At 41.7% G+C, this 21,504-nt stretch overlaps 2 protein-coding genes across 4 annotated transcripts; one reads left to right on the forward strand and one right to left on the reverse strand.

Annotated features, from left to right (window-relative positions):
• The first annotated feature begins 316 nt into the window (after window positions 1-316).
• LOC139608416 (uncharacterized) lies at window positions 317-20,447 on the forward strand. 3 transcript variants are annotated; one of them, XM_071462135.1, is made up of 9 exons: window positions 317-461; window positions 1,063-1,320; window positions 1,731-2,009; window positions 3,153-3,315; window positions 4,519-4,583; window positions 5,212-5,499; window positions 5,761-6,045; window positions 6,366-6,488; window positions 20,210-20,447. In XM_071462135.1, exons 1-8 carry the CDS (start codon window positions 404-406, stop codon window positions 6,473-6,475), a joined length of 1,506 nt encoding a protein of 501 aa, XP_071318236.1. In that variant the 5' UTR covers window positions 317-403; the 3' UTR covers window positions 6,476-6,488; window positions 20,210-20,447. The 3 variants fall into 3 exon arrangements, with proteins under 3 accessions (XP_071318236.1, XP_071318235.1, XP_071318234.1); XM_071462134.1 differs by lacking the exon at window positions 20,210-20,447 and adding an exon at window positions 7,019-8,268; XM_071462133.1 differs by lacking the exon at window positions 20,210-20,447 and adding an exon at window positions 8,078-8,268.
• LOC139608417 (5-hydroxytryptamine receptor 3C-like) lies at window positions 12,957-20,067 on the reverse strand. Its single transcript, XM_071462136.1, has 12 exons — window positions 19,805-20,067; window positions 19,334-19,760; window positions 19,127-19,195; window positions 18,917-18,971; window positions 18,466-18,629; window positions 18,079-18,123; window positions 17,830-17,936; window positions 16,547-16,716; window positions 15,066-15,229; window positions 14,153-14,363; window positions 13,685-13,855; window positions 12,957-13,562 (listed from the first exon to the last, which is right to left on the reverse strand). The coding sequence occupies exons 2-12, from the start codon at window positions 19,364-19,366 to the stop codon at window positions 13,273-13,275; spliced, it is 1,479 nt and encodes a 492-aa protein (XP_071318237.1). The 5' UTR covers window positions 19,367-19,760; window positions 19,805-20,067; the 3' UTR covers window positions 12,957-13,272.
• Window positions 20,448-21,504: the final 1,057 nt, after the last annotated feature.

Genomic DNA, 21,504 nt, shown 5'->3' on the forward strand with positions numbered 1-21,504 from the left:
ATATATCAATATATATATATATATATATATATATATAGATAGATAGATAGATATAATAATGACTAAAAAATACATTCTGTAATAAATAATAATATGATTAATTGTGCAAAAATATATAAAGGAAACAATAATTTAATTTATTAAAACTGACCTTATTATGAGATGTTAATTTTTCTTGTAGTCATAATAAGTTTTATTGGAGTGTGTTTTAATTTTATAATAGACATTTTTTAATTTCAGTATATCCTTTTTCAAAAGTCTGTTTTTACTTTTATTTTGAAAGTTAAGACCAGTGTTACATATGTAATTGTTGGCCACTTGACACTCATGAGCCACTGTGGGTGTAGTTCATTTTGAGAGTTGATTTTATTGTTTGTGTACACACAGGAACAAACTGGACCACATGGATTCCTTACTGGTGTTACTGGTGTCGGCTCATGTCGTCCACACAGCCCACACAGGTAGAGGCTCATCTGGCTACTTCTCTGGCTCCACTTCTGTTGAAAGTGTCAGGAGTCACTGTTTTCAGTGTGTTAACCTAGAAACAGAAGAACAAGAAACTCAACTCTGACTTTACTTAGAGTGTGTTCAGAGGAGCTTTCCTCTCTTAACCCAAGATAAGATCAGACTGGTTACACACGCTGCTTTAAAGCCTCCACTGTCTAAACGTTAGGGTCAATCATTTAAAAGGAAGCTCACGGTGAAAGTGAAACTAAAAGCTAGACGCACTTCATCTGACACATTGAGGTGTGAGCCACCATCTTGCCTTCGCTGCTACAACCAACAAAGTGACGGAGGTTCCGTTTCCCAGCCTCACAATCATAATGTCACATAACATGTTGTCACAGACACACAACACCCAACAGTCCAGGGACTGACTCCAACACACCCTCACACAACAGTAGTTTTATGGTGAATGTGCAGAAGTGAAGAGGGAAAGGGTTTGAAGATTCACACACACACACACACAGGTGGCCACAGTGAAGGCTGATACAACAGTAGAGATCTCCAGCCACATATGAAGGCTTCTAAAAGCTAACACCTGCTAATTGTGTTTTCCAGGCCTTCATCAGGTGACGATGTTTTACGGCTGCTTCCAGTCTGGAGACTGTCAGGTGCAGCTGCACTGGGACGGACACCAGGTGGTGTACGCTGACTTCAGGACTGGCCAGGCAGTTTGGACGGCGCCCCTGCTGGACGAGCTGAAAGAACACATGTCACCTGGGTTTTACATCGTGGCTCTAGTTAGCAAGGAGAGACTCTCTGAATACTATCTGGCTAAAGCTGTGCAGATCGACAAGAGTCCCACTAAAGAAAAAGGTAACAAACTCAATCAGCCAATTAAAACTTAATTTATATAAAACATTTGGTGCAGGTTAACGCAGTTCAAAGAGCTTTACTGACAAGACAAGCTGATAACACAACAGTTCAAATGTAGACAGTACAACAATACGACACCAAAGCACACAAGAAATAAAAATAGTGAAAAATACTAATAACCAACAAAATTAAATAATTAGTTAAAAATAAAAAAGTGAAATAAGATTGGACAAAAAGACAGAAGACAATGGTGAATAAAATCAATAAGCAGGAACAGCACAATTTAAATCATTAATATCCACTGAGACGATTATAAAATAGACGCCCTGATTTTACTTTGTCGTGATGAATTCTTATTTACACTGAATGAATAACATCCTAACAAACCATGTCCTCTCTCTCTCTAAAAGCCCCAACAGTGCTGGTCTATCCCATGGAGGAGGCGGAGCAGGGGAAGGAGAACACCCTTTACTGTTACATCCGTCACTTTTACCCCCCTTCCATCAACGTCACATGGACCAGGAACGGTGTTCAGGTGACGGAAGGTGCGGCTCTCAGCGGCCTCTACCCTGACATGGATGGGACCTTCAGTCAGCTGGCCAGCCTCTCCTTCCGCCCAGAGCCAGGTGATGTGCTGCGCTGCAGCGTGCAGCATCAAGCCCTGAGTCTCCCTGTCAACACAACATGGGGTGAGAGACTGCGGGGATTCATTCATGGAGCTGCAGCAGAATAACTGGGGAACACACCTTTTCCACAAAGAACATTCAGAAATGTGGCTTCTTTGATGAATTCATTGTGTGTCTTCTGACAATAAAACATAGATTTAAGTCATACTGCTGCTGCCCAGTTAGCTGTGTGCAGGGACCACCCATGATATTGTGTCTGACTGTGCTGCCTCAACAACATGATCTGGAGGAGTAAAGGTGAGGCCTTCAGCCCACAGAGAGCAACACAACAAAGCATCAGCCGAAAGTTCAATCTCAGATGCAGCTGTGTGTTCCACGCGGACTTTAAACACAACACTGAAGTGAAACCTTTGTACTTCCTGAATTCCTGACCGGAACCAAACGTGTGATCTGTCCTGAAAAGACAAGTTCAACCAAGAAAAGGCAGCTTTCTCTTGTTGGTGGCCTCCAAAAGCAGCTGACTGAGGTGAAGGGACGTGCAACCAAATACTGCTGTGTGTCCATTAGGCTTTGTGTTATTGTCAGGAGACACAATTCATTTATCAACTCACCTTTACTCCTCCAAGTCATGTTGTGGCCAAATCCAGCAGCACAGTCAGAAACGTTACAGTGGTGGCCTATAATTGGGCAGCATAGCATAACTTAAATCTGCAAATCTGAAATAAACCTAGAAGACGCCAAACTACGGTGGCCCTGAGAGCTCAACCCAAACATCTTCATGAGCTGTAAATACTCACAACACACCAGAAGTGTTTCCAGGGGACACTAAACAGTGACAGACCCGACTGGGATGTACTTGCACGGATGTTTTATAACACGTGTATATTAGAATACAATGAGATGTTTTCTGTGTGTTTGCACACACACACACACACACACACAGTCATGTTTCCATCACTTCAGAGGACATTACATTGACTTACATAGATCTGCTGACAACTTAGTTGATAAAACATCACACTATGAGACAGCACATGAATTTCAGCGATGGACGTATCACTCTGGTTTGTAAAACACTGGAAACACAAGAAGAAGAAGCAGCACTGAAGTGTCTCAGGTGGTCAAAGGTTCTGGGAAGCTGCAGGTTTCTGTGGAGGTCAAGTCACAGTTGTCAGTGGTCTGATTTCTGAAGTCTTCTCTCTGCAGCGCTGCCAGTGAGCTCCAGGGGTGCTGGAGCAGCCTCCGTGTGTCTGTCTGTGGGACTCGTCTGTCTCGCTTTAGGAGTCATCATCTTCATCGTTTCCACCGGGGACGCCCTGCGACGTCAGCTGTCTAAGTGCTGGCGGGCTGCGTACCACAGGGCTGCTGGGTAAAATCTCCACACCACAGAAATGAAAAAGGCCGTCCATCTGAACAGAAAATATTCTGTCTGCTGTTTTATTTGTGTTGTACAATAAGAACAAGGGCAAGGAAGAACTTTCAGCAGAAATGTGTACAAATATTTTTCTCATATTTTCTATTATATCGTCCACCCCATTTATGTCAATGAGGGTATGTGTGTGTGTGATTATGTATATATAGTGTGTATCTACCAACGAGCCACAACCCTGAGGCCACTCACATGTGGAGTGAATGAGGCCGACTATCTCGTAACACCGGCTCATGTCAGGGTCTGGGATCTTCGGACGGCAGTGAACAGCTGACCGTGAGGACCTGCAGGGGTCTGAGGAGGGACAGACCATGAAGCGGAGCAGAGCGCTGGGGGACGTGCTGGACCAGGGCTGATCCACCTCAGCCACCACAGGGACCATCAGAGGTCTTGCAGACTCCATGTCTCCCAGAATAAAGTATTCAGATCCCTTCACTGAACTGTGCTTTAGGTTTAAGTTTAAATCTACACTCATTAACCCATCATTTATTCAAAATCAAAAACTGAACTTTCAGAAGTCCTCAGACCCTTAATTCAGGACTTTGTCGAACCCCCTTTGGCAGCAGTTACAGCTTCAGTCTTCCTGGGTCTCTACAAGCTCTGAACACCTGGATTTGAGAAGTTTGTCTTATTCTGGCAGACAGATGTTTGTCAGATTGGATGGGAGGCGTCTGTGAACTGCCATCTGTCTCTCTGTAATTATTACTGCAGACAAATTCAGTCAGTTCATGCTGTTAAGATTATTTCATGGGCTGGATTTGACCTGTTTTTATCTGTTTATACTTGTGCAATGTTTGATGTGATTTTATGAGTGAGTGGTTCTATTTCTGTCTTTTTCTGTCTGTGTTTAAAATGAGCTCACTACAACAAATCCCAATTATTTATGTTGATATGGCAAAAAACAATAAAACTTTGACTGTTGATTATTGCTTGAGTACGGAGGCCTGGAGGGGACATGGAGGAAAAAAGTAAGGTTAAAAAGAAAGCTGTGCTTTGCTCTGACAGCTCTGTGTTCAGTGGCTGTAATAAGCTGTGAATGTGAACAAGTTACCAAATGTGTAGTACAGTGCCCCCTACTGACAGATGATGATTCTTCTCCAAGCTGTGCCCTGATTGGTTGAAGTCTCAGTTCCTGTTTTCCAGACTGAACATGGACCAACAGCGTCTGCGTGCCCTGTTCCTGCTCTGTTTACTTCTGCAACAAACAGGTAATCAATCATGTGATTTAAAGGTGCCGATTTATCTCACATGACTATCATAGATCAATCACGGCACAGTGATGTTCTGAAACATTAAGTACAGGTTCGTTTTTAAGGACCAATGGGATCACTGAGTTTAGTTCAAGTACACAAACATGCAGGAATTTACAGCCTCTCTTTGAGGTCCTTGACAAACTGTTTCCTCAATCGGCTTCTTACTACGAGTGATTGGATCCTATGTGAACTTTTTCTGCTGCTAGTGGAACAGTTACTGCACATCACAGATCTCTGCGCTGTGTTTTTCTCTGTGGGGGGGGGGTTGGTTTGAAAAAGGTGACGTGCACTCATTGTGATTTAGTGACATTTGAATGGTGGGCTGTTTGATGTGGGAAACACTTCTGATCACACTACACCCTCACAGTCTTGATGAAGCAGGTTTTTGTGCAGAACTTATGTGTGTTGAACTCTTGTAATAAAACCTGAGGATCGTTTCCTAAACTTTAGATCTCTTATTGATGCGTATTCTGTCATGAATCTTTAATAATACAGAGAAATATTGAACATTTGAAGCCAGGTTCTCTCAGGTTTTGAGATCTATTGATGTTTGCTGCTCTGCATTTCTTGTCATTTACCACAGAGGAGACTGCAGAAGGAAAATACTTCCACATCCTGAAGACGTGTCAGTTCATAGAGAAGGGCTCTCAGTGTGACGTGCAATATCAAATTCAGTATCAGTACAACGGTCAACTGCAGGCACTGTACAACAGTTCTACAGAGAAGGTGGCTGGATTCACACAGTATGGAAAAGTGTTTGCAGACGAGGTTAATAAAGATCCTCACTACCTCCAGGTCAGGAGACATGACCTGGACTACTACTGCAAGTTCCAAGGTTCACAGATGTACAAAGACATTACAGCTAAATCAGGTAATCAGCTAAATAAAGTTCCGTATAAATCTGGTCACGTATTAAAAGTAAGTGTGTGATTTATTCCGTCAGTGATACATTTCTGCCATTTCTCTCAAATTTTATCTGCAAGCACTTTTCACATCAGACATTTATTTACACTTGACAGAAGTCCTCAGACCCTTAATTCACTTAATTCAACTGCTTTACTTCAGTATTACCTGTTGACAAGTTGTTCCATCATGTGTCAGTTGTCATGGTAACAGTATTTTCCTCCTGAAGTGCCGCCGCTGAGCAGGCTGAAGACGGTGAGGTCTGGCAGCAGTAGAGACTCAGTGGTTTTGGTCTGCAGTGCCTACAACTTCTACCCCCGGCACATCAGATTGTCCTGGCTGAGGGACGGCGTGGCCGTACCGGACCCCCCAGGGGTGGTGATTACAGAGATGCCTGGTGGGGCCTGGCGCTACCAGATCCACTCCTACCTGGAGCACACACTCAGCACAGTGCACAACATCAGCTGCTTGGTGGAGCACAGTGGGCTGCAGAGGCCTCAGCTGCTACAGCTGGGTAGGCCAAGTAGTCAAAACTGCAAAAGTACTTCCCGTAGTTACAGTATCACAGTGAAAGTACTTCCTGCAGTTACAGTATCACAGTGAAAGTACTTCCTGTTGTTCAAATATCAACCGCTGTGTATGTGTGATTGGACTGAACCGATGAACTGCTTCTTTAATCTTCTGTGTTGTCTTTGTATTGTGAGCAAATATATTCACAGCAGATTCACAATTTACCAAACAGCATTGATCATTTATCATTAAATCTGATGCAGCGTTGCTGCCTCACTTTTGTCTCTGTCTTTCATCACATCACCAAAGTTTCTGCCTCTGCAGAACTGCCTGAGCCACAGCCTGTCAGTCTGGCACTGGGAGGCTCTCTTCTGGGAGGGGGAGTGGTTGTCCTGCTGGTTGCCATCAGGTTTTACTGGAGAAAGACTCACTGAGAGGATGCAGCAGGTGAGTCCTAGAAACTGTCTCCAGAAACTGCTGTCGATGTTTGACATTTCAACTAAAACAACAAAAAAAAAACTGGTGTATATGTTTAATTAAACTGGTTTAATGAACATATACGCCAGAAGAGTCACTTTTATTCTTTAGCAAAAACTCCAAACATTCTGTGGTTGAACTTTTCAAATGTGAGAACGGTTTTCTGTCACAGTAAACTGGATATCTGGAGTTTTCAAAGACATTTGAAGATGTGCTGACACTAAACTGATCAAATGTGCAGTAAAGAGGAAAAATGTCTAAAATCACCTCTATGGTCAACATATTTACCATTAACTGACAAACACACAGTGACAATGTAGAATCCAGTATTTTCCTGCCTCAGTGTTGTTCATCTTCCTGGTTCATGGTCTGGACCATAGCTGAAGCTCAGAGACGCAGGAACTTCAGTCTTGGAGCTTTGATTTCTCTCTCTCCCTCCCTCCCTTTATCTCTCTGTCTCTGTCTCTGTCTCTCTCTCTCCCTCCCTCTCTCTCTCTCAGATGATAAATCAGTGTCATTGGCTCGTGTTCTTGCTGCTGCCTCTTCACGTTTACTGTGCAGGTTTAGTTTCCACACGTCTGCACATGATGCTGTCACATCATAACTGATCTCAGTAGAGCAGAAGCTGAGTCACAGACAGTTTACATCGCTCACTGTGTCTGTAGCTGATCACCAGTCAAAGATCCAGGATGATCCTCAGTGATCAAACCTCCACCTGTAGCTCCAGTCTCCGTCACCAGGACACGGTCACACCCACGAACCTGACAGAAACCTTAGCTTCAACAGCTGGAGGTCAAAGTATCTTCAGAGACAATACCTGCTGCCACCAGCAGAGGGCAGTAAATACATGATGAATGAAGCAGGCATCAGATCCTTTATGGGACAGAAAGCTGTTCTGAGATCAGATGTAAGGAGAGATGTCACTTTACTTCAGTATTGTTTTAACTGATGTCTATGTTTAGCTTTAACTGGGCAAACACTGCTCGTCCTGACGGCACGACACTGATGTGCAGACTTATCTAAATATGACAGTGGAGAGTTATGGTGGCTAAGCTGCTAATCTGACCTCGTATGTTAGTTTCCTCGTGTTCTTGAGGGAGTTAGCGAGCATTCACATGGTTATAGACTCTTAAAGCTCCTCCTGAAATCAAAGGCAGTATGTAGTTATCTCTGCTCTGTGTATATGTAATATCTCTTTATTTTTGTTCCTTTCCAATAATTTAAGGTTCTTACAGTGAAGTTCTGTTGTGACACTTTATCTTTTGCCACACCTTCATCACTATATATACTTTTTGAGTGTGCTAGCTCACAATTCAGCAGTTTCAGCTTCATCAGATCTCGGGATATCAAATGAATAAAGGGAAATGTACATTGACCCACCAGTATATTTTAGGCAAATTACAGATTTAACCCATATATTCATGTAATAGACCAAAAATCTGTTTCTGTGGAGTTTTATCATTATTTCCCTTGTATTTTTTTCTTTTTGTGTACGTTTCTTTTATGGAGCTTTTATTTTGTTAATCATATTCTTGTGTTGGTCGTGTCACTTCCTGTAGATTCATGCTCGTCCTCAGGCTGCAGAGGAAGAGGTCAGACTGTCAGAGAGCTCCTGTCTGTTCTGAAAACCTGGTCCAAGTGTTAGAATCAGGCACAAACTGTTCCTTGTTGTTATAGTGGTTGTTTCAGAGAGTGTGGAGTTTTATCATGTACAGCATTTTTTGTTCAATAAATTTAATTGTTAAATGTATTTCTCTTTTTACTTGGCTGCACACATTGGCTTCAGTTTTCTAAACCATAATGGCTCAATAAATTGAAAAGCTTTTGACTTCACTTACATTGGGATACTAGACAGTTGACATACTAAAAGTGACCTGAATTATAAATGTGAGATAGTTAATTTATGAAAATCAATAATAAGCAGAATCTCTAAATATGTGTGACTGTGCAATATGAGCTATGAAAGAGCACAGAGATGAAGATGAATAGAAGCTCAGAAGGCTTGACTTTCAGCTGGCAGCGCTAAAAACATCAACACTGGGTCATAAGTGGTTGTTAGTGTGAGTGGGGAGAGTTGTCCGGTAGAGTTGTCTTCACAGATTTAAGTAGCAACTACAGTTAATAGATATATCACAAATACATGTTTCTCTGTTGGTGTAGGTGCTTTTTAAGACCTACATCTAAATGTAGATGTATTTTAAAGTGCGACATGCCTGAAAAGACCTGAATACCACAAAGTGCCAGCAGCAGGAATCTGTTAGAGAGTATTCAATTCAATTCAATTCAATTTTATTTGTATAGCGCCAAATCATAATATACATTATCTCAAGGCTCTTTACAGGGTCAGGTCAAGACCTTACATTGTTACAGAGAAAAAACCCAACAGTTCCCACAAAGAGCAAGTGCTTGGCGACAGGGGGGAGGAAAAACTCCCTTTTAACAGGAAGAAACCTCCAACAGAACCGGGCTCAGGGTGGGCGGCCGTCTGCCTCGACTGGTTGGGTTTAGGAGGAGATAAAAAGAGGGGGTGGGGGGAGGAGAGAGGAGAGAAGAGAGAGAGAGAGAGACCAGGAACAGCTGTGTAGGTAATGGTGTTATCAATAATGATGACAGGTAACAGTGGTTAATAGTAAAGATGAGTAGTGGTGGATCTGGGTCCTGCTGCTCCCGAGGCAGAGAGACCTGCAGAATGAGGACAGAGAGAGGGAGAGAGAGGAGAAGCACAAACTACGGGAGAGAAAAATACAAAGTTAATGGCATGAAGTCATCGAGAGAGAGAGAGGGAGAGAGACAGAAATAGAGAGAGAGAGCGCCCAGTGCATCATGGGAATCCCCCAGCAGTCTAGCTCTATAGCAGCATAGCTAAGGGATGGGTCAGGACATACCCGAGCCAGCCCTAACTATAAGCTTTACTAAACAAGACAGTTTTAAGCCTGATCTTAAAGGTAGAGAGGGGGTCTGCCTCCCGAACCCACACTGGGAGCTGGTTCCACAGGAGAGGAGCCTGATAGCTGAAGGCTCTGCCCCCCATTCTACTCTTACAAACTCTGGGAACCACAAGTTGACCTGCATTTAGAGAGCGAAGTGTCCTATTGGGAAAATAGGGAACTATAAGTTCTCCAAGGTACGATGGTGCCTGACCATTAATGGCTTTGTAGGTGAGGAGGAGGATTTTAAATTCTATCCTGGATTTTACAGGGAGCCAATGCAGAGAAGCAACACAGGAGAGATGTGATCTCGTTTCCTAGTTCCTGTCAGTACTCGTGCTGCCACATTCTGGATCAATTGGAGGCTTTTTACTGAATTTTTGGGACATCCTGACAATAAAGAGTTACAGTAGTCCAGTCTTGAGGTAACAAATGCATGAACTAGTTTTTCAGCTTCCTTTAGACATAGAATGGGTCTGATTTTTGCAATGTTGCGCAGGTGGAAGAAGGCTGTCCTAGAGACTTGCTTTATATGTGAAGTAAAGGACAAGTCCTGGTCAAAAATGACACCAAGGTTTCTGACTGTAGCACTGGAGGCCAAGGTGATGTCATCCAGAGTCAGTATATTATCACATAGTGTATCTCTGAGGTGTTTTGAGCCAATTACAATAACTTCAGTTTTGTCTGAATTTAAGAGTAAGAAATTACTGGTCATCCAGGTTTTTATGTCCTTAAAACACACCTGAAGCTTGGCTACCTGGTTAGTCTCACCTGGCTTCATGGATAAGTACAGCTGGATGTCATCTGCGTAACAATGGAAATTCATCTGGTGCCTCCTAATAATGTTTCCTAGAGGAAGCATATATAGACTGAAAAGTATTGGTCCTAGCACAGAACCTTGTGGAACTCCATGACTGACTTTAGTGATGATAGAGGAGTCATTATTAACATGAACAAACTGAAGTCTGTCTGACAAATATGACTTAAACCAGCTTAGTGCAGTTCCTTTGATGCCGACCATATACTCTAGTCTCTGTAATAAAATCTTATGATCGATGGTGTCAAATGCGGCACTAAGATCTAGCAGGACAAGTATAGAGACAAGTCCATTGTCTGAAGCTATGAGGAGATCATTGGTAACCTTAACCAGAGCTGTTTCTGTGCTGTGATGGACTCTAAAACCTGACTGAAAATCTTCAAACAAACCATTTCTGTGCAAATAATCACATAACTGGTTTGCAACAACCTTCTCAAGGATTTTGGAAATAAAGGGGAGGTTGGATATAGGTCTATAATTGGCTAAAACATCAGGATCAAGAGTAGGCTTTTTAAGTAGAGGTTTAATTACTGCAACTTTAAAAGCCTGCGGTACATAACCAGTTGATAAAGATAAGTTAATCAGACTTAATATAGAGGTGTCGATTAAAGGAAAAACTTCTTTGAACAACCTTGTTGGAACGGGGTCTAGAAGACAAGTCGATGGTTTAGATGACGAAACTGTTGAAGCGAGCTCAGAGAGATGTACAGGAGAAAAACGGTCAAAATATAAACCAGTTACAGTGGACTCTGAGGCTGCTGAACTGGACAGTACATCTGAGCCAGCTGTGGGGAGGAGATGGTGATTTTATTTTCTCTAACAGAGACAATTTTATCTGTAAAGAAGCTCATAAAGTCATTACAGCTGAGGGCTAAAGGTATAGATGGATCAACAGAGCTGTGGCTGTCTGTCAGCCTGGCTACAGTGCTGAACAGAAACCTGGGATTGTTCTTGTTTTCTTCTATCAATGATGAATAATAGGATGTTCTGGCTTTACGGAGGCTTTTTTTATACGCCAATAGGCTGTCTTTCCAAGCCTTTAGAGATTCTTCCAGGTTAGTAGAACGCCACCTTCTTTCTAGCTTCCTTGAACTTTGCTTTAAAGCTCGTGTTTCTGAGTTGTACCATGGAGCTAGTCTTCTCTGACTCACTACCTTCTTCCTCAGAGGGGCCACAGTATCTAGAGTTGCACGCAGTGAGGCTACAGTCCTGTCAACAAGATCATCAACCTGTGTGGCTGTGAAGTTAAGAGAGCTGTTCCCTACTGCATTGATACATGGCAGTGGGCTAAGTACTGATGGGATTCTTTCTTTAAATTTGCTAATGGTATTGTCAGACAGACACCTGCTGTAATAGATTTTTTCCCCAGATGCTGTGTAGTCCATGACTGAAAACTCAAATGTTAACAGAGAATGGTCAGATAAAAGAGGGTTTCTGGGAAATACTGTTAGATATTCAATGTCAGTCCCATAAGTCAGAACCAGATCAAGGGTATGGTTAAAAGAGTGAGTGGGTTCATTAACATGCTGAGAGAAGCCAATTGAGTCTAATAATGAATTAAATGCAATACTCAGGCTGTCACTTACAACATCTACATGAATGTTAAAATCACCCACCATGATAACTTTATCTGTGCTGAGAACTAACTCAGATAAAAACTCTGAGAACTCAGATAGGAACTCAGAGTAAATTGAGGAACTAAACAAGAAAGTGTAAGTGTTTAAGGTTTTAAAGTGATTTTTGTTAGTGCTGTTTTTGTAATACAAATATAAAAATTGTGAACAAAAACTAAAACAAATCCTTAAAAGTGAGGTCAGTGATTTTTCCACCCTACTTACATCCTTACATCCTACATTCAGTATATTCAGATAGTTAAATGCAGTATGTTTACTGCAAGTATGTACATATATTTAATGAAATTTGGTAACCAGACACATCATTATGCCAGGAGAATGTTGATGTATGTTTGGCTGTGGCTCTAACTGAGGGACACCTTGCAATAGGGATGTTTTAGACAACAGTGTGCTTCCATCTCTGTGGCACAGAGCCCTGACCTCAACCACATCTGCAGAACACTGACTGTGGGCGAGGCCATGTCGCCCAACATCAGTGCATGACTTCACTAATTCCTGCAGCCAGGTGCAAAATCTTGTGATTGGATGTCCACATACTTTTGGCCATGTAGTGTATTTTTTAAATAGTGAATTTTAGTTACTTACAATATTTTATAATTTTAGAGATAAATTTCGCTTGTGAAATATGAATTATTAAGATAACATAAGTCTCAAAATTCAAATATTATGGTTACATTTGGTAAATCACTAAATACACATCATCAGAAGTGTGTACATAGCTTTCAAATTACTTTTTTTTTACTTTAATTGCTTGATTATACTTTATGCTTCTTTACCAATGCAATAACAGGATTTCTTTTATTTCTGCTGATTTCCTTACTTCCTTTTGTTAAGAGTTTTGTTCTATGATATGATCAAATGAAAGCAGCAGTTTATAATTTTTCTAATTATCTTAGCTTAGCTTAGTTTAGGATATTTGTCTGCACAGTGTGAACAGAGTTAATGTAAGAATTCAACACCGACCAACAATATTTCATTAAAATTAATAAGTAAATAGAAAAAATAATTGGATGATGACATGATTATTATGTTTGAAATAAATGTCCGTGAAAAACTGAAAGAAATGTTTCCAAGTAATTTTATTTTGCATACAGTGGTTTCCTCCATTTTGAAATTGCACAATAAAACACAAAAGGCTAAAACTAAATCTCGTTATTGTAGTGGAGCTAATTTAATGTCCAATAGTGATAATGTGAGCATTTGTTATTATAACAGTCACACATTAACTCTAGAATATACAATATGTATTGCATAAATGTATTTGCTCCAGGAAAATCATCTAAAACATTACAAAATTTCAATGTATTGATCAAAGATTGACTGAAACATTTGTGTGACTAGCGACATAAATGTGCTTCAAAGCAGATGGCAGTTGTCTACTGGCTGTATGAGTTCACCCAGATAATGATGATGGTAATGAAGCTGACTGATATGAAGAGGATGTAGAGGCCGAACAGCAGCCGGTCTATGATCAGACCCACCTGGATCCACTCCTCTGAGTTTTGGCTTCCCCCATCCTGCTGCTCCACCTGGAGGCGGAGGGCCTGGAGGTCCCTGCCCAGGCTCCTCAGCTCCTGCAGGGCCTTGTCCTCCACCACTGGGCCCCTCTCCTCTGGAGGCCCCTCATCAGGTTTACGCTTTGCCACCACAGCACGTTGCTCCAAGTCTGTTTTTTAAGGACAAAAAGGTTGATTGAACCTTTAGTACAACAATCATGTTCATCCTATTTTCTAGAATCTTGTACTGTATTAACCATCGTAAAAGTACCAATAAACTGAATACTTGAACCTTTAGTCTTACGGGGCAGGCAAACAAGACGGCCCAGAATTTGTAGAATAACCACTTGAATCCATCGCGGAACAGGGGAGAAGTCACCAGAGCTGCACAGCAGGTTGGTGATGAGGATAGTCTCAAGTAGACTGGCCACCATTAAAGCCAGGCAGAGAGAGAAGAACACGTCTGACACAGGCAAACAAGACAGAGTGAGTCTAAAACCAAAGACCAAAACCACTGAGGGTTTACACTCTGAAAATGTGACTCATTAATCACTGTATATTCAGCAGCTGTCCATGTTGGTCAGAAATGTAAACCTCTTTTTACACCTTCTGGAAAAGCACATGTAAATTACACAGGAATCAAAACAGTCTGCCCACAATATCTGTTTATGGGTAAGAGCATAGCTTGCGGAACAACGGAAACAATCACAGGTTTCAATAAAACATTCCTGAATATGTGCTCAATCTGAATAAGACTGACTTATCAGAGGTATGGTGTTTCCAGTGATAGGCAGCAGGTCGTTCATGATGAGCAGGAAGACGGTGTAGCCCAGGATGAGGGTCATCTTGAAGGAGGATCGGTCCACGCTCTGGGGAGGCAGCAGGAAGCTGAACATGTCTACTGTGATGAGGAAGCAGCTGGGGATCAGCAGGTTCACCACGTACAGGGTGGCACGACGCCTCACTCTGATCTGCAAGAGCAATATGAAAAAAACCCCAAAACACCAAACAAACACTTTGTCAGGTACCTTTTCTGTTCACATTTATAAACTGATTTCTTTTAAATTCAGCTATGACAATAATAAAATAATTCTAATTTGCTTAAGACAAAGCACAAGTTCATTCAATTCAATGTAATCATTATTCTGGAGTAAAACTGAGCAGAACAAATGTCAGGTTTGCAGGCAGAACAGACCAGACTCAATACACATCGTTCATTTAAAAACAGCAATAATTTTCTAAATCTTGTAAACCTGATTAAATCTCACCTCAGTAAAAATTTTACTGTATTTAAAAAAAAAGTCATGGGCAATGAGCATATTACACACATACATACACACACACACACACACACACACACACACACACACACACACACACACATATACATACATACATACATAGAGGTTCAGCAAAACTTGAACTTTAAATTGCCTGAAATCTCTGCAAACACCCACAAACTGGAGATGTACCAGTTTGCTGGGAAGTTTTCTTTAAATCAGTTTATTTCTGCATAATGCTGCAACAATGGCTGTTAAAATAAATGTGGCGTTTTTAAACATGCTGTGAAATATTGTTTATTAACTTGGAATTATGCAGGTCAAGAATAATCAATAAAGAAATTGCATAACTGAAGTTTGAAATAAATACTCAACAGAGTACAATCAGCATACATGAAATATGAGTTTATCGACGTTTTCAGCACTGTCATTGCCTTTGCTGTATTTGAGGGAGGCGATGTCCAGTAGCTCCCACTCCCCCATCGTGGTCATAACCTTCTTGGAGCTCTCTGTGATGTTCTCTGCATCTATGTTCGGGGAAATCACTATGTCTGATGCTGAGAAGAGAAGAACAGAAAAATATGTTATGTTCAGTTCAATTTTCAATAACCCTGACAGGACAGTTCATCTCGCCGACATCGAGGACAAAGCTCACTTACTGCCTCTTTGAGTTTACATTGTTAACTTGGGAGAAGCTTTCGTGCCTGCCAGTTCTAAAATACACCTTCTGGTGCCAGTTGGACACGTCTGCAGGATCAACCTGGGGTCATAGGGTGTTTCAGGTCTTTAATCATCAGACACCCTCACCCAGCAGCCCAGCCAGGGGTCATCAGTTTGCTGTGGTGAGTGGCCAGTGATGCCACAGCACCCAACTTCAACTGGCTCTCTGGCCTTTGCCCCAGTATATTTGGCCCATTGGCCTCCTCTATCTGGAAAGTAAGTTCCAGCAGGACACCTTGCTTTGTAGACTCTGATATTAACATGATATCTGGGCAGAGCAAAGTGCTCATCAAGGACCATGACCTGCCTTCTTAGGTCAACTTGGAGCTGCCAGTCTCAAGCAGTGGCAAGAAGCCCTCCAGAGGAGCTGGGCAGATGTTGTGCCTTTTCTCCATCTCTAATGAAGGTAATGAATCGTTTGGGGGCATGCTGATACTTGCTGTATTGAATTGCTATACTGATTTTATCCTTCACTGACCTTGGGACCAGGTCATGACACCGGTGGTTTCTCCCTTCACCTTCAAGCAGCAGCTGAGGATATGCTTCAGGGTTCCCTTCTTTTGACACAGTTGGCGAGCAGGAATGGTTGCAATGCCCTAAATATGCAGGGCTGGGCTTGGGAGGACGTCATAGATTGATTGGATGAAAAACTTAATGTGCAATGGGTCAACTCTCTCCAGGTGATCTTACGATGATCTGCACACTTCCACCTGGTCTAGGTGCCTTGTTTGCAAATGCTGACATCTTGCTGCAGCGTTCTTCCTCAGCTTCTGCTTGTATCTCATCCTGCCCCGGCTGGTTTGGTTGTAGTATGGTTGGGGAAAACTGCCCAGTCTTGCCTGCATCACCGCCACGTTCTACACTAAGATGCCACTTCCTCTCAGCCCTTACCAGGATTCCTGCCGACACAACTCTGACATCAGAGGAATTGCTGTGCATCATCAGCTCCCAGGCTTGAGAGGATTTGAATTCCTCTGACAGGCTGATAATGGGGAGTTACATCTAAGTGGAATGCCCCGTACAACGCAATACTGCTTAAAGCCAGCGGGAGCCCTTACCATCTCCTCACATACAGGGAAATGGTCTCCTCTTGTGCCTTCCCTGCTGAAACAATCTTTAAAGAAGGTGAATAAACATACTGTGAAATGTCTTACCATAGTGGATGTATGAGTTGAAAGTCAGAGTGCAATTCTGTATGTCAAAGGGGAATGTGTAGATATCGAGGTTACAGGAGCTGACAACTTTGACTGGTAGAGCATCACGCACCACACCATCGCTGTGCAGGTACACATATGGGACAGGTGGGGCTGTGTTTTTATCCATACTGAAAGACAAGAAGAGGCAGAGCAGTAAATCGTCTCTATAATGAGAGAAGGGCACATTTTCCAGAAGCAGTATTGTTTAAGAATTGAACCTTTTCTGTTGTGTAGGAGACCGTTTGAATTTGTGCACAAATGTTAAGATTCAAAACAAAGCTGCTTGTTTGCAACCATAGAACAATATTCAATATTCATCTTATTTACTTGTAACTTCATATTGGCTTCTTTTGCATTTTGCATTCTCTACCCAGTTATAGCTCTTATATTCTACATGCAAAAAAAGGGAGGGAAATGTCCCTTTTCTGTATTATTACAAAATAAAGCTTCCACAAATTTTGGGGAGGGTTTCAGACAAACAGATGTTTAAGCTTTATGTTAAACTTCTCACACAATTTTCATAGCAGTAAGAAGTGCAGCAAACAGAGGATTGGTCACTCAGCTCTGTAAGTTAAGTTTCCCTTAACTTTTCCCTTAACTGCCGACTCGGAAGCTGACTTCAGCGTCATCAAAGTCCCGAAGTGCCTGTGCACAGTTGACAAACTAATAACAACATCTATGTACTTAAAGACACAAGTATCTCCCACTGTCTCAGACCCAAACCAAAATATAAATGGATCAAACTTAAACAGGCGGGACATGTCTGCTTCACTGGTCTTAGTGAGAGCTTTTAGCTTGAGGTGGACTATCTCATTAATGCGTTAATTAATTTTTCTCAAGGGAATTCATTACGCTTTCACAATAGAGCACCAAACATGTATTATTCTGCAGCTAACAATAGCTGCTAAAAGCTACAGTCCCCAGCTGTTTAGGAAACTGCTGTACCCTTTAAAAATGATGAAAATATAAATTAGTAAATAGTTTTTCAAGATTTACATCTTCAGTAGGAATGAATGGACTTGGGCGTGAGCACCACAGGGGAGGAAAGACAAATTAACACTGGTTGGTTTTGGTCTTTTCATGTATTTGTTGGCAATAACAAAAATATAGAATACCACCACCCATATCTGCTAACAAAGAGGTACTGTGTTAAGATTGTGTTAAGATTATTGTACGTACAGTAAATACAATGCATGGTGTTACATATATATGTATAAAAGGTCCGGTATTAGGCAACTCACAATTCATTGATAACAATGTCTGGCAACCAAAATTTCTCTTTGGGGAGAGAAATCTTGTTGGCGCCGCATTGGATTGGATCCCAACTGACAAGCTCGTTCTTCCACCTCTAAAACAACAAGACTGGTGTCAGTGCACACAGCTACACCCTAAGTAACTAATATTCTCATCATTCCCAAAACATGATCACACAGTTTTCACTATGGCACAACACTGACTGAGAAATTAGGATGGATCATTGCAGTACTTACATAATTCAGCCACAGGTAAGTGATCAAGAGTTGAGACTTTTCATCCTGGAAGACATGAAAACTCTGTCAGTGTTTCCTAATGTCCTTTAGGGACCACAAGGGTCTTCAAACAAGTCTCAGTGGAGCGACATGAAAAACTGGCTTAATTCAGGTTAAACCCAAAAAAAAAAGTGGTTGAAGACAGTAACAGAATGATGGAGCATGTAGCTTTTCTACTGATTCATCAACTGTTCATCAATAATCAAAAATCATACACTTATAAAGCTCCTCACACTATAGAAATGACTTGTTGCTGATTTTGCGACTGTTCTATAGACCGAAAGTGTCATCAGTACACTGTCTAATATACAATACTCACTGTGGTTATTTACTGAGAGCTAAACATACCACTCCTAGTATCCCGTACAAGGTGAAGGTAGTGTTGACGTTGGTGACGGTTGTCAAGTTGGTGACGGGTCGTATGGCGTTCAGGTTAAAGACTGGAGTCAGAGCCTCCAGCAGGGCACGCTGGTTTGGCTCAGAGCAGTTCACCATGATGGCACTGCACTGAGCTGATGGGTGGAAGGATGATAAGATAATAAGTCTAGTTATCTTAACAGGCTTTGGCTAATGTGCTTATGTGATTTTCAATGAAACAAATCCAACAAAGTGGATTCAGAAATAGATTTTGGGTATTATTTTAGCTTTCCAAATTAATGCACATGAATTTAAATCTCTCAGAAGCTTCCAATATTGCAGAGACATTATATAATACATACTTTATACATTGGTAATTGGCAATATTATTTGGGCAAAGGAGGACCTCAAATATTCCCATTGTGCTGACCAAAAAGCTTACCTGGCATTAGAATAATAAGCATAACCAGAGTGGGCTTGACTAATGGAAGCAGCCACTACAATGAACACAGAACACATGTAAATTATATGGGAAAAGACTGAAGGAAAAGATTAAAGGAGATTTATTCATTTATTATAACTGATGCTGTATTCAGCCTCAGAAATAACACTTCATAACATACAGAATGTGCAATGAAAAAGGATACTTCACCTTCAGTGTATTGACCTTGGATGCCATGATGTCACGAGTAAATCTTTGTTTTTCTTCAGTATGACATGCCTGCAAGCACAGAATAATCATTACATTGCTTTATTACATTTGCTCTTAGTTGTATGAACAGAAGAGTCATCTAAAAAGACTGCTTTGGTTATTCATAAACAGCCATTGCCAGACAGAAAATGCATAACTGCTACTTACCTGGGAGACCAACTCTTGCAAGACTGAAGTCATCCTTAGCAGCCAAGATATACATTGTGCCACTGACAAATGATGTGGGAAATGGAAAACTTCACAAGCTACTTTTCATCTAGGTGGTTTCATACAAAACAAAGCGAAACCACAGTTAATGTTTGGTACACAGAGCGTGACTTGCAGATGATGAAGACTGACCACAGCGGCATCAATAATGTCACACCTGTTGGCCGGATGCAAATGACTGGTGGATGCTCTGTGAGAAACAGGTGTCCTCTGGTGTCACCCCCTACCTCCTGCCAGTCAACTGTTTTTCATGTTGTGTTGTTGTTGTCCACCAAAATGAAACAGCTTACACAACTCTGATCCAACTCATGATGCTTTAATCCCCAAACGCTGGCAAACTTTCATTATCCTACAGCAGAACTTTGTGCTGTTGCCACATCACAGAGAGTCGGTGATGGAAACATCACCGACTCTCTGTCCTAACACAGGGTTGGAGGAAATTACCTTGAAGAACTTACAGGTTCTTAAGTTTCAGGTTATATTTTTAGTAATATCAAGTCTAAAGCAGGGTGGGGCATGAAAGGCTTGTGTTGCTGGGGCAGGTGTTAAGTGTCCACTATTAGTCACTGAACTGTCTATTGTGGAAAAGCTAAATATACAGTGCATCTGGAAAGTATTCACAGTGCTACACTTTTTCCACATTTTGTTATGTTACAGCCTTATTCCAAAATGGATTCAATTCATTTTTTACCTCAAAATTCTACACACAATACCCCATCATGACAAGGTGAAACCTTTGCAAATTTATTAAAAATAAAAAACAAAAATATAACATGTACATAAGTATTCTTGTGTTGGTCGTGTCACTTCCTGTAGATTCATGCTCGTTGTCAGGCTGCAGAGGAAGAGGTCAGACTGTCAGAGAGCTCCTGTCTGTTCTGAAAACCTGGTCCAAACGTTAGAATCAGGCACAAACTGTTCCTTGTTGTTATAGTGGTTGTTTCAGAGAGTGTGGAGTTTTATCATGTACAGCACTTTTTTGTAGCATGCTAGTTTAGCATCTTTAGCTAGGCTAATGGAGCGCAGGGGTCTCTCTCTCTCTCTCTCTTTGTCTCTCTCTCTCTCTCTGTCTCTTTCTCTGCCGCACTCGCTCTCTGTCTCTCTCTCTCTCTGTTTCTCTGTCTCTTTCTCTCTCTCTTTCTGTCTCTAACTCTCTCTCTCTCTCTCTGTCTCACTCTCTTTCTGTCTCTAACTCTCTCTCTGTCTCTCTGTCTCTGTCTCTATCTCTCTCTCTGTCTTGTTGTCGTATGATAAACTGTGTCCCAGTTCAGGGGTCACATCCTTTGGAGGACCTGGTCTACGAAGGTGGGGCCCTTCATAGTCGGCGTAGACCACGAAGGCTGGTCTACAGAGGATTTTTGCTTTGTATCATCAGCGCTGCCCATCCTTACTGTTACATTGCAAAGTGTGGCTCCTGTTGCCTAGCAACCTTGACAACAGGTAAGTCTTTTCCACACTAACTTGAGGTTTTAAGGTCCGTGGTTTTAACAGTCGTACTGTTACTTGTTGAACTGAGCTAAAACACAACACTTAGATTTAACAGCGTGATCCTCAGGCTCTCTGACAGTGTTGTTGGCTTTCATTATCATCGTGCAATGAATCATGGGATAGGTTGGGTCACGAAGAAGAAGGCTGCATGTGAAGGAGCTTTCGAAATAGCCAGCCTAGTGGCTTTGATGCAGTCAGTCTTCAAATGCAGCCTCTGAATGATGAGACCTGTGAACTGGGACAAAGCTATCGAGAGGTAAATGTAATAACACGAGTTGCTCTCAGTCGGCGTCAGGCTCCGCTGAGGAGAGGTGTGCCTGTAGAAACCTGCTGTACTGATGTTATTGTGAGAGAATAATCCCTCCCCCTGGCTGACAGGACAGCAGTTGACCTCATTTTACCTTTTATCACCAACACTACGCAGACTTTGTGTCCGGCCAGGGTGACTACACATACAAAACTTAAAGCTACTGTGGTTGTAGTTGATGAGGCTCCATTTCATCATATCCTGCACAGCTGACGTTACTCTGTTTATCTAATGTTAATCATATGAATTCAACTCTTCTATTAAAAACAAATTCCCTCCTTGAGCATTAGAGCAGAGCCAATCTTTAATGTCCCGG

The sequence above is a fragment of the Trachinotus anak genome, unplaced genomic scaffold (genome assembly GCF_046630095.1).
Source record: "Trachinotus anak isolate AG129_WGS33_773 ecotype Australia unplaced genomic scaffold, CSIRO_AGI_Tana_v1 ptg000025l, whole genome shotgun sequence".
In the NCBI taxonomy this organism is placed as follows: Eukaryota; Metazoa; Chordata; class Actinopteri; order Carangiformes; family Carangidae; genus Trachinotus; species Trachinotus anak.